The sequence below is a fragment of the Pithys albifrons genome, chromosome 1 (assembly GCF_047495875.1).
Source record: "Pithys albifrons albifrons isolate INPA30051 chromosome 1, PitAlb_v1, whole genome shotgun sequence".
In the NCBI taxonomy this organism is placed as follows: Eukaryota; Metazoa; Chordata; class Aves; order Passeriformes; family Thamnophilidae; genus Pithys; species Pithys albifrons.
In genome coordinates, this window is record NC_092458.1 from 78,828,128 (window position 1) to 78,854,446 (window position 26,319).

The 26,319-nt window shown below is 39.1% G+C and overlaps 1 protein-coding gene across 6 annotated transcripts in view; it reads left to right on the plus strand.

The window, feature by feature from the left end:
• The window catches only part of NOX4 (NADPH oxidase 4), a 110,299-nt gene that overhangs the window by 74,683 nt on the left and 9,297 nt on the right, over positions 1-26,319 (plus strand). For 5 of the 6 annotated variants that reach the window (XR_011697888.1, XR_011697889.1, XR_011697891.1 and 2 more), the window contains exons 14-17: positions 16,709-16,828; positions 20,275-20,383; positions 20,937-21,005; positions 23,058-23,158. Coding sequence is in view for 3 of the 6 variants with exons in the window: in XM_071555981.1 (XP_071412082.1) it covers positions 16,709-16,828; positions 20,275-20,383; positions 20,937-21,005; positions 23,058-23,158 (399 nt within the window). In the remaining 3 variants the exon portion in view is untranslated. The remainder of the gene's footprint in view (positions 1-16,708; positions 16,829-20,274; positions 20,384-20,936; positions 21,006-23,057; positions 23,159-26,319) is intronic. The other variant, XM_071556011.1, reaches the window with a different exon arrangement.

Below are 26,319 nucleotides of genomic sequence, written 5' to 3' on the forward strand. Positions count from 1 at the left end.
CCCTTGGGGTTTTACCAAATGGGAGGAACAACAGTAGCAATGAGGTAAAGACTGGTCAGCTGTTTATTAAAAACAGCAATCATATTATAGGAGTAAAACGGCAAATACTAGATCTAAATTTTCTTAAAACCATAACGAAAATGGGAAGAAATAGGACAGTAATTCATGCTGTGCATTACACCTTTGAGCTCAGATTCTAGAAAAACTCATATGGACACATCCAGATAATGTCAAACAGGATCAAGTCAGTATCTTGAAATATTTAGGACTACACATTAATGTGGGTCAGAAATTCCTCGAGGCAGAGGCTATATTTGTTCAGAGTAGTAGTAGTACAATGCTCCAGTAAGTTGCAAAATAAAGACAGTTTTGTTCTGTTTCCAAAGGCCTCAAGTTCACGTAACAGCACAGAGTCAACCAATTCCCTTAAAGTCAAGGGGAATTTTGCTGCTACTTTCCACAGGGCTCAGACCTGAAATCTAAGACGCAAGTACAAATCTTTTTAGGTAGAAAGATGTGGGGAAAAAAGCCCTGTAAGAGATTTGTGCAGCAACATACATGCCAAATTGAAGCTACGTTTGCGCAGATAGTCTTTTAAGTACCAAGCATTCTAGTATGCTACTTTAACTGTTTATCATAGCATAGTTGTGGCTTATTAGCAGTCATGAGCTGTTTTATGAAAAACATTGCAATAATCCCAATTGAGATTGGGAAAGAGCTTAATGAGAATAAAAGATACCTAAACCTTTCAAAATATCTGGAAGATGAAATCATTGCTGTTCAGAGTGAATTGGATAAGACAAAAACATTGGAGCTGGTTTTCGTTTGGCTATTTGGGAGTGTGTGCATGATTCTTGATAAAGCCTGCTGATTTAATTGATATACACCTGCCTACTACTGAGCAACAGTGTGAGACTGTGGGGAATTATCTGTTACCAGATGTCTTGAGGCATGCTTTATTTAAACATTTCAATCAGAAGTTGTAGTAGTTTGATGCAGAAATTATTAGTGAAGTTCTTTGATTCGTTATGCAAGAGAGAGTTACAGTGATCCCTTCTGCCCTTACATCCAGTTTCATCTTGTTTTAAAAAATAATGGGTTGTATTAGTTTAAAGAAAAGTAGTTTCGTAATTACCATATTACAGAAATCCGAGCACCAGGCCCTGGAAAAAAAGAAAAACAAGTGCTAGAGAGTTTTGGTTGTTGGCAGTAGTGATTTCCTCCTGGATACTATCCTATGCAACCTATTCTAGGTGAACCTGCTTGAGCAAGGGGGTTGGACTAAATGACCTCCAAGGGTTCCTTCCAATTCCAGTCATTCTGGAATTTTGTGGTTCCATATGACTCTATGGATAAAAGAGAGAAACATCATTCATTCATTCCTATATGCCTACCTGCACTTTAGCAATTTTATTTTTGGCCCCGTGCTTTCAGTGAGGGACCTTGGAGGCTGTTTCCTTTCATAAAAACTTTCAAAGGAGGCAGCATCTTTGGTTGATGCTTTTGGTTGAGTCTTGGTGAAAAGGGGAGAAAAGAAAGATTTCAGATATAATAAAGGGCAAAATGGACAATATGATATCCCTAAACTTGTGAAAGAAACTGGGAGGAAAATAAGCTGCCTGCAATGTCATCCTTCATGTTTCATATAAGACATAAATGTTTTTCCTGATCTTTAACAGTGGTAGAAATTTATCAACCCTCATTGCTGTTCTGGCCCTTCCCCAAATAAGGTTTGAAGTAGCAGGTAAACAGATAAGCATCTCATCTGTACCACAAGTCTCTCTTCATGCTATTTAATATCACAGAGCTGAGAAGAGTACAAACCTTCAAGCCAAAGGAGACTGTTAGGATGTTCTGGTTTTACATAAAATGGGCAAGGATTTTGTGTTATCTTCAGGACATGAGACTAGATTTCAGTTCTAGCAACCTTTTGGTGTGTGGCACTGGTGGAGTGGTTCAATTCTGAGTTCCAGTCTCTTTAATATATATGCAAGGGGGACACTTCACATTTCTTTTTCATGAAACATGTTGGCCTTTAAACTCTTGGTGATAATCAGGGGCAGTAGCAGACCATGTTGATCTAACAACTGTTCCCCATCTCTTTAGAGAAATGAATAGGGGATTTGAGCCACGGGATTCCAGCTGGAACCACCCTGATTTGAGCATCCCCAATAAACACTTTACATCAATCCCATTTCACCGGTGAAGTTGTCTCAGGATCTGGGCTAGAGCTTAGCTCAGAATTATCAAGTCTTAAAAATTGGCAGTGGTAGAAAAGCCATCTCATCCTATAGTGTCTTACCGTAGATGTGAATTATCCTCAATCATGAGGATGGGAGTTGGCTGCTGGATGATAGTGCCCCGTGGGCCAAGTCTAGTCTCAAGGAAACTTCTTCCATGACCTTGTCAAGTGGTTTGCAAGAATCACAAGTACTTTTGAATGGCCAGACAACTAGCAGCTGGAAAACATTGTTAGCAGCTGCAGAACTGCAACAGCTCATGATATAAGCTGCCAAATCCTTTCTGAGTGTTGCCTAATCAGTTGGCTGAGGCTGTTCATGAGCAGAATTGGAAAGTAGGTAAGTCCAAACACAAAAGCTGTTTGAATAGAAAATATGTACTGATTTCTGGATGGTGAGGATAAATTGGATGATACTCAGTTCCTGGTGGTTGTTTTTTTTAAGGGAAGAATTTTGTGAGTTATGGATTTGTCAGAAAATTACCAGTCTAAACATCTGCATCTAAGCGAGGCATCACATGTGTTGAGTGAGCTGATTAGAGTTGTGTTTCTTTGGTATTATCAATGTAGTGACATTTTTTCTTCCTTTAAAGCAGTGAGAGAAAGTGTCTTACAGGCACCAAACGGAAGGAAAAGATATGAATATCATTTGCTTTACAGCCTAATAACTTTCATGTAACACTTTGCTTTATGACTTAATTATACATTGCTGTCAAAGTATCTTTATAATACAAGATTTAAATTAAATTTATGTCTGGTTGATAGTCATTTAGAATCAAATTCTCATTTAAAACCAAACATTTAAAGCTTCCTCATTCCTCTGGGAGCTTGAATAAGGAAAAGTTGCTGCGTGCTCCAAAAACCCACATGGGAGTAGGATCAGTCCTCCTACCCCAAATCCACTTGCCCAGTATGGAAATTATAACCTATACTACAACCTATACAGTTTTCAGTTCAAAGTATTCTCTGTATCCTCACTGGTTTCAAAAAGTATTCAAAAATGTCTAATGAAAGCCAAATGCCTGAGAGTTTGCAGGGACTGAGGTCTTGTTTCCCTCTGCGTGGTGCCTCGTGAGGTTACCTAAGGATATTATAGTTTTGTATTTCCCTTCACTTTATGTCTTTAAGATTAAAATAGAGTTTTTGCTGTTGGTGGTTTCTAATATTCTTAAGGTTTAATTGCTTCCTCCTTTAGACACATCATGATAACCGATTGAACATCTTTATTACATTGAATGAATTCTGAAGGTCTTACATTAGTTTTTTGTTGTTTTTTTTTTTTTTTTAACGTGGATAACTGAAGTTGCCTAAATTATATTTGAAATGTGAGCATTTATTTCCAGTCTTTTCTCCAAAATAAAGGTATTGCATGTCTTTTCAGAAGACTTTGAAATCTATTTGTACTCTATTTTTTTACCATACTTCTTACCTTGTTAGGGAAAATACAGCAATGGAAGTGGTTGCTCACAATTTCTTCATCACATGGTATTATTTTACCAGATGAAGGCCAAAGAAAGAGTGGCAGAACTGTGTCATGCATTTTCTTGTGCTTCAACGTGGATAAGGCAAATCATGTAGATGTAATGTTATTTTGTGAAGGGGATATAAATCTGTTGTTCTGGCTATTTGGGCACTGTGAAGATGAAACTCCGTGATCTTAATACACCAAGAGCATCTCCTGCACTGCAGTTTTCAAGGGAAGCAGCTCTAGGATTTCAGCTCATCACTCTTATCAGTGGGAGTTTAAAAGTGGAAAGGTACCACTCGCTTTGCTCAAATCTGGGAAACTGACACTTCATTCCAGCTGGTATAAGCTGGTAAAATCTGGAGTTGTGAACCAAACTCAAGAAAGACTATAAAGTACCAAAATCCATTTATTTGGGTGATGTGGTGGACAATTCAGTTGTCTGTACCAGTGTGTCTGAGTGGAAAGGGCAGGGATGCTGGCCTGAAGGATCATAGCTGATCTGAAGACTGTAAAAGTCATTGATCACATATTTCAGTGAGGCCCAAGTGAGATGCTGTGCTCCTTTCCTTCCAGAAAGTGCAGTCTTTCTAGTGAAGGACAATTGTTATGTGCCAGGCTCTCTGTTAGCCCTGTTTTTTTTCAAGGAAAGAATGAAATTTTGTTTCAACTCACATATGTCAAACTTGCTGCTGAAGTAAAAAGAAAAAAATTCTAAAATGTTTGTTTTCTGAATGGCTTGGGAGGGAGTGGTGATACTGAATATAATGTGATCTGAATGGGGGGAGGGAGGGAAGAGGGAAAGGAAGGAAGAAAAGGCAGGGAAAGAAAAGGAGGGAAGAGGGAAGGGGAAAGGAAGGAAGAAAAGGCAGATGTAACTTTCTGTTTAGTGCACACTCCATAAAATACATTGAGAAAGATCCCTTAATTCATAAGAACAGGGTTACTTTATGGGATCAGCAGAGCAAAATCTAATGAGTTTGTTCAGTGGCACAGGTCTCTGGCTGTACTGAGAGCCTCACTGTTCTTCTGTGACAGGCAAGTAATGTGGTATTGGTGGACAACCTGAGCTCCTTCTGTCTTGTGTGGGGGAGGAGGGTTTAAGGAATATCTTGTGAATGTGTTTGTGAACTGCTGTGTCCTCAGGAGAAAGCAGGCTGAGTTCTCCAAGTCTTCTTTCACCCATGGTTCCATTAGCACTTGAACATGTAATTCCAAGGTCTAAGTGCAGCAGAAGGTCTGTCCCCTGGAGCTCAGCCCTTGTTTCCTGCTTTTCAGAGTCAGCATAAACTGAGATAGGGAACTTCTCTAGCTTTAACTGCTCCATCTGTAGCAGTGCTTTGCTGTCTGAATGCATTTTTTGGGTGTGTATCACATGTATACATATATATGTAGTGACAAGTATAGTGTATCACACATATGCATATTTTGTCTTCATGTTGTTAGATGACAGTAACTGTCTGTGTATTGGCTGATGGTTAACTTTTCTTTTACTTGTTACATATTTGCACTGCAATGAAGGAATCTACTCTAAAAAATCAGTACAGTTTTTAACAAAATTTTGTCTGTCCCTCTCAAGTCATTTGCTAGCAAAATAGAGCAGGTTGGCTGCAACAGCTCTAAAGAGCACCACTGGAGCTTAAGAAATCCATTTATCTCTGCATTGGCTATGCCAGCTGTTTGTAGTCAGATGCACATTTCCCCTCCCCACGCTCTCACTGAATTAACTTTTTTATTAGTTATTTGGCCCTGCACTCAAATTCTGGCACCAGTGAATAGCATCTGCACCGTGTAGAAATGTTTTGGCAATTATTAGTCAAGTAAATTTGGCTTATTCTCTTGTTCTGTTATTCTTGTGATGTCCAAGAAGACTCATGGCTGAAATATTTAGCACCTATTAAAAGAACAAAAAGGGTGTCGATTCGTCTGACTCTGGGGTCTGTTTATCTGTGTACTGAAGGTCCCTTGGAGGATGAAAGTTGAAACCATTAAAACTTCTTCTCAGAAAAAATATGTATCAAAAGTACTTCTAAATCATGTATGGTTTCATTATCATTGGGTCATTGATGTTAAAAAAAACACTGTGCACTGAAGTATTTGAACACTGTCATCTAAGGTTAACCAAACTGATGAAATAGAATTAATAAGGAAATAACAAGGATGGTGGCTTGAACCACAATCACCTTTACCCTTTCTTTAATTTGTCTTGGCAAGCCTTCTCCAGTGAGATACAAAGCTGTTGCTTACCCTTTCTTAAACTGTCAGGTCAGGTCTGCAGATTAAAGCCATCAGTTGGACAGATGGAAACCATCAAACAACAAATTTCTAGGAACACTCTTGTGTGTAATGTTGTACTCCTTTTCTTTTACGTGCTCATTAAGGATTGTGATCCATATACTGAGGTGGTTTATGGCCATCATATAGGGGTATTTATGAACCTCACAAACTTTTAATGGAATCATTGTTGCAATGCTTTTCTGTGTTTGAGAAATACAACCACTTCTGTCTAACAGGTAGATAGTGTCACGCAGCATCAAAATGACTTTGTCAAGTTCTCCTAAGTATGGAAGAGAGAGGTGAAAACCCCAGCACAGCACTCAAGCTGCTGCATTCTTCCTTTCTCTTTCTGCTCTTTGTAAAGTTCCTACTCCAATGGGGAAAGTACCCTTTGATTAGGGATCATTAGGCACTTTCACAATAGATGTAGCAGTAACAATGTTAGAAATGTTCGATGGTGGTTTAGCAAATGGTTGATGAATGCAACCATTAGGGAATACCTGAATGCAGTTTTCACAATCTCAAAAGGGAACAGTCAGTAAGTATTCACTTGTCTGTCCAGTTTTTGCTTTGCAATTTGTTTAAATTACAACTGTTAAGGGAACACTTGAAAAGAAGAAAAGTAAGTGGTATGTGGAACACCTGATCACAGCTGATGGATAATGAGTGAGGTCTTCAAAAATGAGGTTTAGTAGATGCACTGAACCTAGAGCACTGGTATTTCATCTGCCGTGTACTGCCCATTTCCTGGTATATTTATGTGCAAATATAGGTACCCTAGCAGGATAAATAGTAAAAAGTAGACTCAGTATATATATGCACTTATATAGTGGGTATCTGCTTGATAATGCAACTTTTAGTTCTGCAGAACTGAATCCTGATATCATGTAATTCAGTGGCATTTTTTACCATTTGTTTTGTTCTGGAATTAGATTTTTTTCTATAGTGAATTCAGCCAAGTATTGTCTAAATATGAATACAGCACAGTGTATTAAAAGTTAAAAAAAAAAAAGAACATGTCAGTGCTGGCAAGTGGCAAGCACTGAACAGTTCTTATGCAAAGAGTTTTAAAAAGAGTGGGGTATCAAATAGGCAGCAATTTATCTTGGGACAGGTTCTTTCAATATATCAAATAATGAGTGATAAGAAGGGAAGTGTAAACACCAAATTAATTAAATCCTTGGATGATATTGTACCAGGGAGGATAGTATATTTCATAGCAGATGGAAGGAAATTTCTGAATGATCTGGCAAATTTTCAGAGGTGAATGGAAGAAAAAGAAGATGAGTTGGAAGGAGCAGAAATATTGGACTCTTCACCAAAAGAGAAATTATAACCATTGAAGAAGAAACAGTGCCATGCAGCAGGGAAAATGTTGGGGTCATACCTTACAATAACCTTTTGTCTATGTGTATCATACTATGAAACCTATTACAATCATAGAATCATTAGCGTTGGAAAAGATCGCAAAGATCGTTGAGTCTAACCTTTGACCAAACATAACTATATAAACTAAACCAGAGTACTAAGTGCCACATGCTGTCGTTTTTTGAGCACTTCCAGGGTTGATGACTCCACCACCTCCCTGGGTAGTCCATTCCAATGCTTAACAACCTATTTGGTGAAAAAATTCTTACTGAAACCCAACCTGAACCTCCCTTGGCAGAGCTTGAAACCATGTTGTCTCATCCTATTGCTAGACGCCTGTGAGAAGAGGCTGACCCCACCCTCGCTACAACCTCCTTTCAGGTAGTTATAGAGAGAAATAAGGTCCCTGTTGCACCTCATTTCCTCCAGACTAAACACCCCCAGCTCCCTCACTGCTCCCCATAGGACTTACTCTCCAGACCCTTCACCAGTTCCACTGCCCTTCTCTGGACACGCTTCAGCACCTCAATATCTTTCTTGAAGTGAGAGGCCAGAACTGGACATGGGACTTGAGGTGTGGCCTTGACGAAACTTAAATATTCAGCTAATTAAACGTAAACAATGTATCCCTTATCTTGTGGAGGGGAGTTCTGAGAATGTGTTGCTACCTCGTTTCACCAAAATGAAGAGCATAGCTGAGGATGTAAATGTCATTATGGAAATAACAGTGGATCAGCATGAGGCAGATGAGATTAAAAGTCTGGACTTTTCCTTCTCTCTGATCAAAACTTGCATTTTAGGTTAGACCTGAGGCTCAGTCCTGTGATCTGCATTTCACAATGATTGCAAATATTATGGGGATCAGCTTTACTGGTGTGGAGCTGCAGGACACTGATTTTGTGCAACAAGTCTTCATGTGTCATGGTTTGTTTTGTCTTTATAGAATGGCAAGACCAGTCACACGCACTAGGGTTTCTCTGTATATATGCAGAGCATCTTGACAGGTTCTGGTCAATAGGAACTGGTATTAAACCTTTAGCAAAAGCTCCTTTGGCTTAGACCCTGCCTTTTTGCCAGATATGTTCTGCTGTGATGTTCAGCTGTCATTCTCTTCAGTGTCTTAGTCACCTTGCCCCGCAGCAATGTTCTGCACCCAATGGGTTGTAGCTCTGATGATATTCATGAAACGTGGGAGTGGGAAAGGTTAGTAGAACTGTGTTTAAAGTACTTAAACACTAGTTCTCTTTCTGTCTTTCACCAAGTCACTCACCCGTTTTGTTCAAGGTCACCTGTCCTCTCTAAGCTTCTTAGATATAACTCATAGAAATGCTAAAAATCTGTTAATATGAGTACTCTCACAGCATATAGAAACGTAAGAGCTTGAAGGAATTTAAAAATTCAAGGGATAAGAATGTCTTCATTTTGAATAACCCAAGAGGGTTGTACAGAGGCATCTTTGTATGAGTAGAAAGGTAGTAACAATGACACTGCCACCTATGAATAATAATGTCATTATGTAGAACCTTGGCAGGACTGAAACTGGAACACTGCAGACAATAATACATTCACTCTGAAAAACAGAACTTGAAATAAGAAGTTGGAGCATATTCAGAGAAAAACAAAAAAAAGGTCAGGATAGTCAGGATTGCATTGAACTCATCTGGGATGTAATGCGGTATATTATCTGGTAGCTTGATAAGCTTCTGCCAGTGAATTGATATGCAGATTCATCTCTAGGCTTCTGTTGACTTCAGAAATTCCTTCTCCAAGTTGGGTGACCTCATCCTTAATCTGCTGGTTTACTGGAACTGTGTATGGTTCACTCTACTGTTCAGCAGGTGTTCTTTCTTTCAGTTTTGGCCTTGTCAGTTTTCTGTATCCCTTTCCAGATAAGAGACTGCCTAAGAAAATGAACTTACCTGACCATCACTGGCCATCTGGAAGCCATCTGAAGTGGCATTACCACTATCTTGCAGATCTCTCTCCAGCTGTCAGAGGAACATTTAGAGAATTTCTTTTCTAGGCTTTCTGTCAGCTAAATTCAAGCAAAGATATTCTACAGACCCCAAACCAGCAATTACTTGTTTCATGAAACTGCACTGAAGGAAACTTACTTCTGTAGGCACATTCACTGGCCTGTATAGAATGTGAGGCTCATGGAGAACATCTTTCCATAAAGCAAGTGCAGCTATGAGAGACATTTTCTTAAAGAGAGTTTTCCAGATAAAAGATGGACTTGGGACTATACAAAGTCACTTTGCTTACCCATTGTAAGCCTTAAGACAGAAATGAGTCAGCAATGAGACATGGTAAATTTTTCTTGGGGGTTTGTTACATTTTAGGTAACAAATTTGTGCTTAGGTTTACTATACTGACAATCTCATTTTATTGAGAAATTAACTGCTTCATTCAAACTGCAGAATTCATTGTGAGTTTCTTCTTCCTTGTTTTTGATTCATATTCTCCTAATTTTGAATTTTTCATCTCTACTTAATCTAGCCCAAAGAGCCTTAGCGGGCTGACTTCGGAAGAAACCATGTTATGCCTGGCCTTGTGTTCAGGCTGATCTGCTGCCAGCTGTATCTTCCAGCACTCCAGTCAGCTGCTTCTCTCCTCACTTTTTCTTTCCGATATCTAGCTAGGATATTGAATCCTACACTTGTTATCCTTGGGGTTTGTCAACAGAAGGCAACTCTTCCCAGCCCTAAGGTGTATTGGAGCTTGATTGTGTTGTGCTGTTCTCCATGAGCCAGAACATGGAAGTTTGTCCCAGAAAAGTGCTGCCCTACCTCTGTTTGGTCCCTTCTCCAGCCACATCCTGTTGTTTCTCTACAGTGTGTTATTATAATACTTGGGTGTTATTACCAACAGTATTTGTTTGGCTCCACAGCTATCCATCCAGCTAGTGGTGTTTGAAACATACACATTAGCCCCCTGGTCTTCAGATACAGATGCTGCAGGTATTTCCACTGATGGGGAGACATGGGATATCCTATCTCAGTGAGTGTAATTTACCAAGTGAGGAAGAGGGCTAATAATTGGCACTACATCCATGCCATCTGTTAGATGGCAGCTTTGAGATGACCACCAAAGAGTATAGGCAACAAAAAGCTTCTCGTAAATATTGAAAGAGACCAAAGACCAAATATAGAAGTGGATTACTCTAAAGCAGAAATATTGTTTGCAGAGAGATTAGCAGATACCTATTGTTTCAGGGAATGAGTTGTGGAGAAATATGGCCAACACATTCAACCTAATTGTGGTTGCTGGTCTGCAGCATTTTATCACTTAATGATGTAACAAACTACATTTTCAAGGGTAAGTTGCAATAGGTGGTGCAGTCCCTACAAATACTCTTGTTTTTCCTTGTTAGGTGAGGCAAAGTTGGTAGGAAAGAAGTTTACAGAGAGACAAAACACTTCACAAAATTTAAACTGTAATTGTTAAGGAAGAAAGTTTAAAACTGGATTTCTTGTTATAATATAATGGAACTATGTGTTCTTTAATCAAATGAATAGATTTTGGAATAATTTTGTAAAACATGGCTGTAAAAAAGCTGCCATGGAGAAGAATTAATATAACATTAATTAAGAATATTGACCCCAGAATTTGGTACAGAAAGCACATGTACTTTCAAAGAACAATGTTATCTCAATACATAATTACACTTGATTGTAGTTCTTATAGTGGTTTTATAGACCTTTTTAATGGAGTAAGTGAATGGTCTAAACTGTTGCTTCTATCCTGTGATAGTCAGCAATGAGTAATCAGAAATATTGGTTCCTCATAAATACTCTAGGCAATATTTAGATACTTTTATTAAATTCCAAGGAAAATTAACGTGGTCTGAGAGGTTGCCTTCAGATTTCTGTAGAAGTCATGAACAAGGAAGAGGCATGTTTGCAAGGATATCTGTCAGCGGTGCAAGTCTGTTTTCTCTTGTCATCAGTGGTAGTTTGATCTCTGTGCTTTTTTGAACTCCTCATTCATAGTTAGGAGGTTCTTTTGTCATTCTCTACCATCCTTCTTCTTCTTCCTCTGTTAAAAGTTCAGCTCCCAATAAGTAGTTGTACAACTTTTGCTGCTGTAGTGTACCACCCCACTCTTGTGGAATCTTCTTGAACCTGTACTGTGCCTGACAGGAAACCATATGTCTCACTTAGGGATTTACAGGAGGAGCCTTGTCTATGAAAATACAGATGCCTGTTCAGCTGTTCCAATTTTTTGCCCTTTTCATCATGCCTTCAATTCTATTTCCTCTTGATAAGGATGTTGTAGAACTGGAAATTCTTATTCTGTCATCTCTGGGCCCTTGCAAGTATAATAAGCTAAAGATTTTGTTTTGTTTTGCTCAGTCAGGAAGAAATAAATGCAACTGAGATGTATTAAACCAAATAGCTCTTACAGGATTTTAAAAGTAATAATTTGGCATGTTTCTGTGGGAAGGAAATCTGATGCTAATTGGTTCTATAGTCTTTTGAGCCATCTATGCTGTTTTAGTCAGATGTTTCATTAACTGATCAAGGAATCCTCTTCTGTAGAAGAAAGAAGGAAACTTTTACAAGCTCTAGTACATATTGTAGGAATATTTTTAAATTCAATCAAAAATAAAACTTTATCAGTTAAAAAAGATCAAGAGAGGCTGCCTAATGAAACCTGAATTGGGATCACAACCCTTTGTGATCTTGTGCAAAATAGTATAAACAGTTAATTGGACCCACTGGGTTTTGCAGGCTTACTTGTCTAAGAGGATGCTGATTTCTTTAATCATTCTTCACAATGTCAGCAGAACACAAGGGAATTACTGATCTCAGATGCCAGGTGTCACATTTTGTGAAACTTTTAAATCTTGAAAGTCATTGTATTTTTGAAAATCCATACGAACCAAGGGTGGTATGGTTTGTTCAGTGGTGGTTCTTCTGTAAAAGGCTGTTGTTACTAAAATGCTGTCAATAATCACAGCTCCTCTGGAAAAATATTGTCAGAGTGTACACTTATAAATTGAGACTTAAATAATGACATGAAGTATTATATGTTTACTTCAAAAAAGAGGAAGGGTCTGTCTTGATTCTTGCTGCAGAAAATATTTGAAAATCTTTCATCGTAGTTAATGCAGCTTCTTTGAATGTAAAATTCTGTAACAGATGGATACAGTCAGACAGCAAAATTCAGGGAAACAGGGAGACAGTATTGAGCCAGAGTATCTCTGAGCTATAGTGAGCACATCAGTGGACTGTTTTTTTAGGTATCAGAGGAAAGCAGAATCTTAAGAAGGAATTTGGAGGGAGATAATGAAATAGTTCTGCAGATGTTTACAGAGAGTCCCTCCCAGACATGAAGGAAAATGTGGGAGGAACATGGAGGCACTTGTTTGAATATTTGTCAGGTGGTGGTAGAGACTGGTACCGTGAGTTATCAGAGAGAGGGAATTGCATCTCTCTGGTACATCAGAGTTACAGCAGCAGAAGAACATGAGGAAACACCTTCAGCCATAAGTCGCTTCCTTGTAGTTCTCAGGCCGTATCCATCAGTACTGAGCTCTGGAGAAGAATAAGCATGGGAGGAGGGTTTTTTACCTATTGAAGTCAATGATGTAAGAGTTTTATTGGGAATCGGGGAAGGGATTCAGCTCCATTAGCTGTATTGACTGTGTCTCATGTGACTGTATCCTGAACTTGGTATGCTCACATGAAGATACCTACATGTGGGTCTTAGTAAGAACTGAATACCAAGGATATAAAGGAAATCTGATGCTGCTGGGTGAAATCCTTACTCTTTTGAAAATGGTAAGAACTTTGCCACAAGCTTTTCCCAGACTACGACTTCACTTTTTGTACTCTATGCAACACTTTGTAGCTAAGCATTTTGTTCAACTTGCAAATGATGATTCATCTTAAATTTTTCTACAAGTTCTTGAATTAACTCCCCTATCCATCTGTTATTCCACTAATATACCAGATAATATCTTACAGTAGCTCCCAGAGAGTCTGTTAAAAAAAAGTGTTATCATAATTTAATGTTAGGTAGTGAAGTACAATGCAAGCATTAAACTTTTCTAAGGGTACCTACACCCTGAAGTAAAGCACAGCACTGAGATCCAAGTCCAAGACATGTGAGCAAGTTATCTCCACACATCACTGTGCAGTTCCTTATGGAAGATAATAATTGGATCTAAAAAGCAGTACAGCTGCCTGTGTCCCTGAGGCACCATCCACTGGTTTAGGGACAGCCCCATGTTAGTGCAGTTGCATTGCCTAGCACTGGAACAAGCTGCTTCAGTGCTTGCTGGGCTGTATCAGTACCACTGTAGTGTAGAATAGGAGCATGCTTTAAATAGAAAATATTTTCACGGTCTATCTGTAAGATGATTTTTAATAATGTGTCATGCTATTTTTTGTGATGTATTCTGTTTGAAGAGCTTTTCTTTCTGTTCCTGAGCTAAGATATCATGCCAGAATAAGTGAGACACTCCTAAGACTGGAAATGAATACATGTGGAAAGAACAGCTCATTATTTGAAGGGGCAATTTCTAAACTTATAGCAAAATTCTATTATTTTTCTTCATGTTAATTAAATTAAAAAACTGGGGGGATAGGAGAGCATAGCATGGTAGTGTGATATATCTGGGGCACAGCTCAAAAAGTCATCTTACCCCCCTTGGCTTGGCTTGTCTTTTTATTGAGTTCTCTGAGATTTCTTTTGCAATAATGAACTGCTTTTATGCAAAAATTCTCAGTCATACCAAATGAAAGGAGAAACATGTTGACAGGAAACAAAAATTGCATAATCTCTGCAGAAGTCTATGGCTGAGTCACTGATCTGGTCAACCCTGTGCCTTTTGATATGGCATCAGAATGTTTCTTCCTTTCACTGACTTGAATAAGAAAAGGATCAATTCCTAAATGACCACTGCCACTAAGGCATCAGAGCCACATTTATCTTAGTTATAAATTATCCCCATATCAAAATGGGGTTAAATAGTGCATGTTTATGGCATGCAACAAAATCTTTCAGGGAGATCGTGTTATCCTTGGAATCAGTCTTTTCAGACAGTCTTGTGGAGTAGGATAACGCAGTAGCAATATTTCTCCACCTTTTTCCCCATTTCTCTGTCTCACACTTGGAAGCAGTGACTTCTGGCTGTTCTGTGCTGGACCACATGCAGATACAGCAGGAGGTTTTTGGCTTTTCTGACTACATTTGCTATCCAAGCAACTGCTCCTCACTCCCTCAGAGGAAGACACAGTGGACAAATAGAACTCTTTTCCAGTCCAGATGGGGCTAATGGACCACAAACTGGAGCAATCTGACCAAAATACATATTTAATTGCAGGTTATTACTTGAATTTCTGGCATGCACCATGCTTGACTGGTTTTTGGTTACCAGATCTGGTTTTTGCATGTTTCAGCTCCTGATCATGTCATTGGTATTCAGTGGCACCCAGACTTTCCAGAAGTTGCTTAATCCCTTCTGAGATCAGACATATATACTTTGGGTAGTCCTAAAGTAGCACAGTTATGCAAAGCAGCACCTATACAGTATATGACTATTGTCACATCCACCATGGTCATTTCTGGAAAAATGTGTTTTGCTATTTTGTTTTTGTTTTGTTTATGTTTTTCTCTCAAAATGTTGGCTTTAAGTTTGTGCATACAAAGGAAAGTTAATGCTTCCTGTCCAAACTGCAAGGAATTTCCCTCAGGCCTACATTTCTGCTCTTCATACCTTTAGGAGCAATTTTCTATATTTCACCAGCCAGGCAGGGTCTGCTTAGGGAAACATGCATAAGAGGTATGCCAGGAATGACACTAGACCTCAGTTGCTGGTCTTTTTTTTTTCTTTTTGACATGCTCTGATATCCCCAAATTGGATCTCTCTTACATCTGTTATGTATACATCTGAGACCCATAACATTTGTGGACTTCTTTTAGAATGTCCTGTGGACCAGACTTCAGTGTAATGACCTGCTTCTCAACATTTCCCCTGTTGCTTATTTAAATAATAGATGTTCCTTTACTTCCTCATTCAAATGGCAGTGCAATGTTTAGATCTCTTAAGGCAGCTGCTGCTGCACTCTGCATCAGCAGTAGTATAATTTCATTAGTGGAACATAAACCCTTGTTCAGCAAATGTGGTATAAAGTGTTATGTAACAGGAAACATTTAATGAGAAGATACTTAAAGTTCTGTTTATATTGTATACACATGACCAATTAAGTTTTTCTTGGCCCCTTTGTGCAAAAGAATTTGTCTGTCCTAAGCAAGGATTGGATTTGTTTTTCTAATATTTCCATCATGCTGGAACTAACATACCTGATATTGAAAAGCTTTGATATTCTCCAAAGGGCTTGTAAGTAACATTCTGTAGAGACTTCTGATTACAAAGACAGAAATAAGAACAAGAGTATTTATGTTGCAGATTGCTTAGTTGTAAAATTTAGTTACTTAAAAACATTTACTGTCAGTATTTTCAATGCCTTCTGATGATGTCTGTGGCTAGGCTAGTATCTTCTCCCTTTCTCTTCAGGAAGGACACCAAGAAAGGAGTTTATAAGACAGGGCGTAGTTAGGGGTTGACCTCCAGATCCATCAGAAAGTAGGTACTTACCTGTGTTCAGTTAAGACACTGAAGAAGGTGCCTAACATATGAGTCATCAAGATGTCAGTAGTAGCAGAGGTCTGGAAAAAAATTCCTAAAAAGGACCATATTGGCCAAAGACACTCAGACAAGATATTGTCTTGACTGGTAAGATGCTGCCAAGGAACAGACCCACAAAACTAGAAGAATTGAGATCAGACTGAGAACTTAAATTATGGCTAAAATCCAGCCCTCAAAAGGAAATAATCAGAAGAGAGTTGGAAGGGTTTGTCTGGGAAAATAGAAGTCTCCTCTGCTTTTAATTCTCTGAATCATGTTATAAAGAAGAAGCTTATTCTCTTCCATTATGAGGAGTATGCACATTCTCCTAAATAATCTTTGAAAACAAGTGAACAAAATGGTTATAATAACGAGAGGCATGAGTCAAAGGGGAACAGCTTGGCAAACCTGTATAAGACAAACCTCCCAGGCAGGCCTAGCCAAATTCTTTTCAATCCTGCATATGACCCACCAAGTTGTTGTTTCTAGTGCAGGACTTTCTTTGCCATCTTGTGCCAGACACAAAAGAGCAGCCATAATTTAGTCGCCTCCACTTATTTGTTAAAAAAATAGCTTGTCTAATGATGGAATATGCCAAGAGGTTTTATATCAGGAAAAAGATTTTCACATTCTGCATCTCAGTACTACTAAAAAATTGTTTGTAGAGTTTTAATTCCAGCTCACTCTTCTTTTCCTCTCTCTAATTTTGCTCTTTTTGCAGACTGTATGTAGATGGACCTTTTGGAAGTCCCTTTGAGGAAGCCCTGAACTACGAGGTCAGTCTTTGTGTGGCTGGAGGTATTGGAGTTACACCATTTGCATCAATACTCAACACACTTCTGTAAGTGATCTTAAGCCTTTTAAAACCATTTCCCTCCAATTTAGAGCAGTAGTGCACATAAGAAAAACTTAGAGAGTCATAAAAACTTCCACTAGTGTAAGTAACTGATTCCCTGAAGAGATGTAGAGTACTGGAACGTACCTGAAGAGCATAAATCATCTCATACTGTCTGTGTAACCCAAAGAGTTGTCACAGAGTCTTGCCAGTAATGCACCTGGACTGGGACAGTGTAGCTTTTGTATCCTTTCACCAGCCTAGCCTGTGATTTACACAGTCATAGGCCTTCAGCTGGACTTCCTCCCTAGGCCCAACTTAGATAAGGCTGCAGACTATAATAGTGAGGTTTTGAGAGTCAGGCAGTCGTGACATTTTTTTTGCTGGAAATGCAGGGCCAGCTCTCCTGGTTTGACTTCTGTGAATGTGTAAGTTTAAGGTTTTAAAAGAAAAGGATCAACCTGAACTCAAATAGCATTCAGATGTTTAACTACATTTGAATAGTTTAAATTTTAAATATACCTTTTTCTTATTTTTTTTCTTCTTGTTTCTTACTCTCTCTTTTTTAAAATTTTATTTTAATTCAAAGCCTTTGACATTCTATGCAGATCAAACCTTTCGTTCCTCTGTTGCATTCACAACATGGTTCCCACCAAATCATATGCTGTGTGAAATGAGCTTGTTTTTATGATTACTATTATTTTTTTTTTATTTGCTAGAGTATTGGCTAAGGGCTTCAGTCACAGATTAAGCACCCCTGTTTCAAAGGCCCAGTATAAACAACCAACTAAAGCAGCAAACCTTCCCTGAGGTGCTGAGAGGCTAACTGGCTTTGGGAAGGTTTTGCAATGCACAACTAAAGCATTTGTTCCAAGATGAACATGCCAATGGTCAGCTCTACCTCCAAAGTGAAGTTGAAGTAAATTTAGATGCTGGGTATGTTCTTAACATCCTTAATCTGGGCTTGACCTGACAGTGCTGAGTGCTACTGAAAGTTATTAGCCTCACCTATCTCACAGTGATGCAGCCGTCAGAGATCTTCTTGGTCTCCCTCTTTTTCTTTTCCTCAGAGAGTATGGATCATCCTCTCAAAAACAGGGTACATTTTTGCCAAAAGCCTGGCACTCAGGCAAATAAAATGACTGCTTTCCTCATGATGGATTATCCTTGACAGTGTTTAGCAAAAATGCCACAGGTCAAAATGATGGACCATAGCAGATAATAAGATGTTTGCCTCTACTGGTTTTCAGAGGATGTAGGAACTTGCAGAGAATTGTGGTGTCCAAAGGATTTTGCATAATGCTTTTTTGCATAAAGCCATAAATTGGCTTCCAAGGACCCAATTCCATAACCTGCCTTTGTAGCCACTCTTCTCTTTGTGCACTATACAATATACAGGGGAATCATTCTGGGAAAAAGTAACAGTCTTAGTCTGCTTCTTTCCTCTGCATTTAAGCATCAACAAGGCACTGGTTTAGTGGATGATCTGCCTGTGTCTTTGCCCTGGCTTGGAAGCAAAAATTGTCAGGTATGAAAATTCAAACTGCCTTAGGATGCCAGCACTAAAGAGCAGTGAGGCCAGTCTTGTTGTGTCAAGGACATGCAGGTCTGGGGAAGATCAGAAGCCCGTTGATGTAGTCTTTTGTTTCCTGCTCCATTGTCCTCCTGTTGTATGTACATAATTTGAATTCTGCCCTTCCCTCCACATAGCTGTTGAACCCTATGCCCTATTTTAAGAAAACAAAACATACTTTAAGGAAAGCTAGTGGCTTTCATGCAGAAAGGTCTGTAAACAATTGCTGTTATTATGGGCAGAAGTAACACAGAAATATGCAAGAACCATTACATACATGTGGATATGGTTGTAATGAGGGATTCCATCTTTATTGCATAGTATATCCTGCTGGAGGTAGACCCAGGCATATGTGTCTGAGGTGTTATTTTGAATCTCTGCTTGACTTGTTCCATGAAGTCTTGCAGACCAGCCTCTTTGTACAGCTGCAAGGTTTCATCACCGTGAGTAGTGTTTTGTTACTGAACTGCAGCATTTCAATACAAAATTTGCATTTTGCTTTGCATTTTTTTCTTCTTTTGTCCTTTTTTATAGTGAAAAGCACTTATTTTCCTTGCTACTGCTTGTAGTTCTCTTGTCACATCTGACCAGATTGTGACCATTCCTAAGGGCTTGTCTTAGTCTAGGCAGTCAGAAGGAGACGGAGAAAATCTTGTTTGGCAGGTCAGCAGTTTATAAACAAAAAAGTTGGAATCAGGGAATCAGGACTTGAAAGACACTGTACTCCCCAGTTTTAAAGCATATTTTTTTATTCTTCCTGCGGAGTTTACACAAAAGGTGAGTTCTCAGCCTCTCTATGCTGATGAGGTGCTGCTGATGTCTCCATCCTTGTTCCTCAGGGAAGAGAGTTGTATAAGGAGGCAAGACAGTGGTTGGAATCATCACTTATGTAGATCTATCAACACTATACCTATTCCAACTCTAGAGTTTGGAATAATGCATAATGGATATGGTGAGGTGTATCATGAAACTTTTTTGACTGAGCTCGGCTGCTAGGACTAGCATTTGAAGTGAACAGGCTTATAGCCTTCTCTATCTGAAAATTATTTTAGAGGAAAAGGAGAAAACAGTCTATGCCCTGACCATTTCAGTGGTCAGGACAACAGAAAACAGTGGTGGCCAACTAAGAAAAGACTTCCTGAATATTTGTGTTTTATTTGAACTCATTAATCGTAAGGACATTTTTCATTTCTGTTTTCTTTCACAATTCTTTCAAATCCTTTCTTTGTGCTTATTTGTGTTTTAATTGAATTAGAAATCTGACGTGAGAATCCTGTTTTTGTAAATGCAATGCCAGACTTGGCCCATGGCTACCCTTTACCCTCCAGCATTTTCTAAGATCTGTAATTTATCACACAGTTCCCTTACACAGTGGAGCCCTAATTTGATTTGGTCTATGTGATTTCACTACTACTATTAATTATAATCAACCAGAGCCGTTCACATATAAAGGCAGAATTAAGTCCTGACATTATTGCATTTGTCAATACTTTCCGCTTGCGGGTCACTTAATAAACCTCGTAAAGAATTGACATAATACACTTGAACTTAGAATGTCTCCTTTTCTTTGAAATAAAGGTTTGATGATGATGCATGAATCCATATTTGCTTCCCACATCATCTGTACTGCTGACAACTTTGTAGTGTGGAAACAGTATCTGTGATGGCTGTTAGCTCTGTGCTAGAGATTTAATATGCTCAGGATCATCTGAATAGACTGTGTTGGTCAATTCAGTGTCTGATGTATCATAGCTTAAAGAACAACTTAGCAGTTAGCTTCTAATGGAAATTCATGTTTCTGTTAATGAATATAAAGTATCTTAATTACTGTTTCTTTTTAAATGATAATTTCTAATTACCCACACATTTTATTTTCAAGTGATGACTGGAAATGCTACAAGCTCAGAAGACTCTACTTCATTTGGGTCTGCAGGGACATTGAATCTTTCCGCTGGTTTGCGGATCTGCTCTGTATGTTGCATAACAAGGTAATGAGTGTTGTTTGGAGGGATACTGGCAGCTTAAATGCAAGGTCTGTCCTCACCACACAACTGGCACGCAATAGAGAATGGCAGCCTTGCTCAAAACAAGTGGTCTCCAGCAGTAGTTATGCTTGGACTGCCTGACCCCAGGGTTCATTTATTCTTGGAGTTGCACAAAACAATTTGAGTAACTTTCACCAATATTTCATTGCACAGTGTTGCACTTGTCTGTGTCCAGACTACTTTGAGATGGAAGCACTTGCATGTTGGGAAGTCTGAATGGCCTTTAGCCATTTGACTAGTAGGCAGATTGAAAAGACGGGGGGTGGAATTGGAAGAAAATCCAACTTCAGGTGGATTTTAAGACCTTCCTAAAATAATATTTTGTACACAGTGCAAAATTCAAAAAGGGGTGCTATGCAAGCATAGCTTCTCCATTAGTAAGCTTACTTTACTGATGCCGAAACCCATGACCCTCAGCATAGTAGGCACAAATGACTTCACACGTAGATTAAGAGAAAGAATACTATTTCACCAGCTATTTTTATCATACTTCCAGCTTTGGCAGGAGAATCGGCCAGACTATATAAATATCCAGCTGTACCTCAGTCAAACAGATGGAATACAGGTATGTGGCCAAATGTTGTTTGTAAACTGAACTAGACCTTGGAGTAATAGATAATGCAAACTGTCAGAGGTAGAGGGGGATTGCTGCAGATGGTAAAAACAGGAGATAAGGCCATAAACTCGGGTGACTGATTCATTACCAGAGAAAGAGAGCCAGTCCATCCCTACAGCGTTAAGAGAATCTGGTTTAGTACCCTTAACTTGATTAGGTGTGGGTAGAAATCCATATCTTCCTTTTCTAGGAAAGAGGTCCTGCCAGGCCATGGACTAGACAGTTGGCCTTGTTTGATGGGAAATCTACATTGTTTGTGGGCTAAGAATCAAAACAGAATAGTTCTAGGAACTTGCAAGCTCAAATCTTCTTTTCCAATATATATTTGGAGAGAAACTAGCTATTTTAAAAAGCTTTTCTTTTTCCAATGCCTCAATTATAGACAGAAGATTGAAGTTTCTTGATGTATGAGCCTGGAAATTATACTGAACTGTCAATTGTTATGTAGTACTAACCCAAGGCTGGGATAATTCCCTGACTCTTGGCACCTCCTGTAACTATTTACGCTTGCGATCTTCATTTTACATTATTTAGCAAGTAAGCCTAGATACAATTCTTTACCCTGGTGTGTCAGGAAGCTTTCCACTGACTGCAGGAGGCCGAGATCCAAACCTAACAATTGCTTTAAAAGATGAAATGCAATGAGAAACCATGCCCAAAGGATTTTGATCTGCCTGCTATCAGGTGGAGATAGCACATAACATTTACAGCTCTGGTAGGAACATTATGCAATAGTCTAAATTATGAGGTAGCTACAGTAGTTATCACTGACAGATGTAATGTCTGGACAACATATGTCAGTTGAAATGGGGTTTTTGAAAATACGTAATTGATGAACCTGGTGTGTAATTGTTAAGTTAAAATTAAAACCAGAAGCAAGACTACAATGCAATAAGACAGCAAAATTAAAATAATAGTCAATTCAAAGGAAGTTTTCTAATATTATGGATCAAGTAGCTGCTGAAATTATTTAAGTCAGCTTTTTGGTTGAAGTCTTTAAAGTCACTTTTTTTTTTTTTGTGGCTATTGAACAAAGCTGGCATGAACCATAATGCTGGTTATAGTTTCTCAAGGGGGAGTTAAACTCAATTCTCCATTGCCATACAGCTGATTGTTCACTGCTGCTAGTCCAAAGTGCAGACTGCTACCAAAATTAGAGCAATTTCACTTCATGCTCCCTTTGCACAGAAGGTCAGTGCTGGTGTGGTTAAGAGGGAGCCAAGCCCACCCTGCAGCAAATGTGTCTATAAAAGCCCAACAGAGGATGAGTTGGCCAAGACTCTGTGTTTGCATTCATACAAGTAATGTTTCAGATTGTTCAACAGAAGAGGGAATATGGGAGCCTAGATAAGATGTAACTTCTCTCTGACTTTCTGTGGCATTGGGACAGCAAACCAAGGAAGGGTCGTGCCCTGCAGTGGGAGGGCATTCCACCTTATCAAAATTTTGGTGAGTTAGCATTGCTGGAATGGATTAGGTTCCATCTGGAGAGCAGTTTTAGCTGCTTTCTGGTCTTACAGCAGTTCAAAACAGCTGGCAAACTATTCTCAGGGAGAAAAGTAAGATTTCCCTTGTTACTTTTTCAGACCTAGTCTTCTTAATAGTTACTTGTACAAAATTAAAAAAAGACATCAGACAGAAATATGATTTTTTCATCGGCAGTGTTTCTTCCAACTTAGTATAAAAAGCTAGTGAGGGAATGAGTAATAGGAGCATAGTTATTGTTTTACAGCTTAAATAAATTGGTTTTAAAGTAATGTGGAAATTAATGGGCAGCTGCATGAGGAACAATGTATAATGAACACCAAGGAGAGCCATTGAAAAGTTACTAAGGAAAGGTATTGGAGCATAAAATAGCTGCAGTTTTAATCACAACTGTTTGGTACTTGTGCTTGGGTTGCTTTTTCACCTAAGCAAGTCAACCAACATCAGAAATGGGAACCCTGGGTGATATAAGGCAATTTGCAAATCAGGCAGAATGGAGTTTTTTGTTTCTTGCAGAAAATAATTGGTGAAAAATATCAAGCTTTAAACTCCAGGCTTTTGATTGGACGACCCCAGTGGAAACTCCTGTTTGATGACATAGCAAAGTGTAACAGGCGGTAAGTACTAGTCCAGTGGAAGGATGCCATAGCTAGATGGCTGGGGATGTCTCTGTCTACCTATGTTTGTATGAAAATATTTCTGTGTTTTATCATAGAATGCAATGTCGAAATTCACTAATGCTTTTCTATGAGGGGTAGCAAAAGACTGGGGTTTTTTTAACACTCAGAGTAGTTCAGCTTTTCACACAGCTAAGATAGTCATTGGCCCAGAAAACAAGAGCTCCCCTATATTCTTGTCCATGGCACTGTTTTGCTTTCAGCATATGCTGGTTTTATATATAAAGTTACATTTTTTTTAAATTGTCGCCTTCTCCTATAATTTTCATGATTTATAGTGCTAGTTTACCAACGAAATTCTCAAGGAACAACTTGACCAACTTGCATTGTTTTCATTCAGAGGATATGTTGTCCTTGGAGATTTCTGGCAGGTTTTTATTCTTTGTTAAGACCTAGCAGTGCCTTTTTACTGTGCTAGGAAAACATATAATGCTCTGAAACAAGACAGTTGTAAACCAGAGGAGACATGCAATTTAGACTTTGAAATATCTTTGTCCAGATCCAGCTTTGTTGGTTGAGTATTTCACCCCCCACTGGTAGTTTTCTTTCTCAAAAGTTGAATTGGTAGAAGGAATTGTACGCATCTTCCCTGGTCTACTTTTGGCAAATAAATTGTGTGAGAGCAAACCACGCTCTGAGTGCATCAGTTTGAGAAGTGCTCCCATATTCTTCTGTAAAACTTTTCCTCAAGAACTTTTTATGCTCTCTTGCACTTGCAAAGTGAAATCTGCGCATGGCTTATTGACTCGTCTGTTCTGAGGCCAGATATGACTGGGAACACTGAGCCCTGACTCTTGAGATATACTGAGTGCCAAACATATCATGTTGGCAGTGTGAGCTGCTGACAATCCTTTTCTTGAATTTAGGTCATAGAGAATGTTATGGACAGGGTCCCTTGCCAGGACCCCCCCAAAGGCTGTAACAAAGGTGGACGTCCATAGAATTCTCACACTTAGAGAAGGGTTTTAGAGTAAAGAAACATAGGAAAGAGGAAAATAGAAAGGTCGTGGAAGCAAGTTGACTCTCTGAGCTCAGAGTCCTCTGCTTAGAAGACTGTTTTTCTTTTATGGTCCATTCTAATGTGGGTTTTTTTTGTTTAACTGTGTGAGTGCAGTTTTAAAAGATGGAATCGGTGAGGTTTCTGCCACTTCCTTGCAAGGCTGTAAGTGCACATAATATGGATGAAAATATTGGTAGTATTCATACTTGCCTTTTTTTTTCTTTCCATTGCATTACTTCTAAGTAGATTTCAAATAGCATTTCCTCTGCATTTTCACACTAGGTCTTTAAATTGTGCTGCCATTTTCAAGCAAGGTATCTTAGTACCTAAATAATGTTCTGACACTTTTGATTACCTGCAGCTTGCTAAGATGTAGTCTTCATCATCCTTTGTCACCCCTTTATCAGTGTTTATACAAGTTTGTATCTGTAGACATAGTTGCATGTAACATGATGCACAGTAGTGAAACCTATAACAACCTCAGCTGTCCCACAGAAATTTACCTGTGTAGGTAATTATTCTCCATATTTCCTTTGACGAGATGGGAACTTCAGTTTTCTCTATAGTCCCATTTCCAGGTCTGCCAGTAGCTTTATTTTGATTCTTATTTCTCTGTACCTTTCCACCTAAGTGTCCCTGCTGCAATACAAAGACCAAAAATATTCTAACTAAAACAAAACAGGTCAATCAAGTTGTTTCCAATGTCTGGTGCCAGTGTTCAGGCTTTCACATTTGCAGTCATCCCCTTGGGCTTGTTTATGGGCAACCAAGATATTTTCCAGTTTTTAACTTGTGATTTTAGGAAAAACTGCATATAAATAAACAGGCAGCTGGCAAAGCTCTCACAGTGTAGCTGTTTCATTGCTGTGTGCTTTGTGAGTTGTTGCTGTTGTTGCTGTTTGGATCCCAAATAAGCAAAGTGCATTTTTAAGTGTCTGAGCTTTGCCAGACCTTCAGAGCATGACGTGGGACAACCCAGCATCAGGTTCCTGATCCTTTTTTCTGGAAAAGAGGAGCAGACGCATGCCATCTACTGTTAATATTTCATATGGCACCTGCAGTCCCAGCAATGTTCATTGGGACTGTTTATATAATAAATTACTAGTCCTTTCTTTTCCCGTTTTTTTTTTTCCTTTGGGCAGGGGGAGATGGAGCAGCAGCCTTGTTCCTGTTCAATTGTGTCCTGGATGAAAAGCATACACTGTGCTCAGTATTGCTTAGGTCAAATGGGCATGTTCTCCAGGTGGAGACTGACATAGAAAAAGACATGAAGGGAAAGAAAGGCATGGAGTGCCATGATGCACTTCTCATGTGCTGTAAAGGAGAAACCTGTCTCTAGAAATGAATGTGGGGTTTGAAACAGAAACTCTTCAGGTCTTGACTGTGTCTTCTCGATGTAGCAAAGTATTTCACTTCTCCCTCACCTCCTGCTGTTCATAAAATGGATGTAAGAATACATGCTGACCTACTCATCCCTTAGGAACACTGAGAAGTCACTCCCTTAGTGCTCTGAATGAGTAGAATGCTGTATTGGTGTTTATAATTATTGCAAAGAATGGTCTATACATAGTTTCCTTAATTGTAAACATGTTAATGGTATTTTTTAATAATCTTTGTTAAAGATTTTCAGACATAGCACTACACAGCTACCAGTTCTCGTCTAGCAGCAAAGTGAGCCTTTGTCCCAAAAAAGTGATACACAATTCAAGCCCATCAGCTCAGGGCAGTAATGTGCTGCTCAGTGCAGTACCTTCCTTCAGCCACCTTGTGTCACAGCAACTGGGCAGGAGCCAAGCGAGGCAGGGAGAAAGGTATCTGCAAGCAGGGCAGTGGGTGGTAGAGGTGGGAGAGGAAGTGGGACATGAACTGTGGGTGTTAAGTGGTACATGGGAGGATGTCCAGAATAGATGCTGGTGGTGGATATCCTGGGAAGGAAGTCTGAGAGCCTCTGGTGCACTGCATGAACAGTGATTCAGCTGGGTTTCAAGAGACCTTCTTAGCCATAGGTCTCTTATATGACTTTAGGCAAATCATTTAAGCTTTCTCTCATTCTGATTGCTAGCCAGAAATTCTGTGTACCTTGGAAGGATGTTGTTGGGGT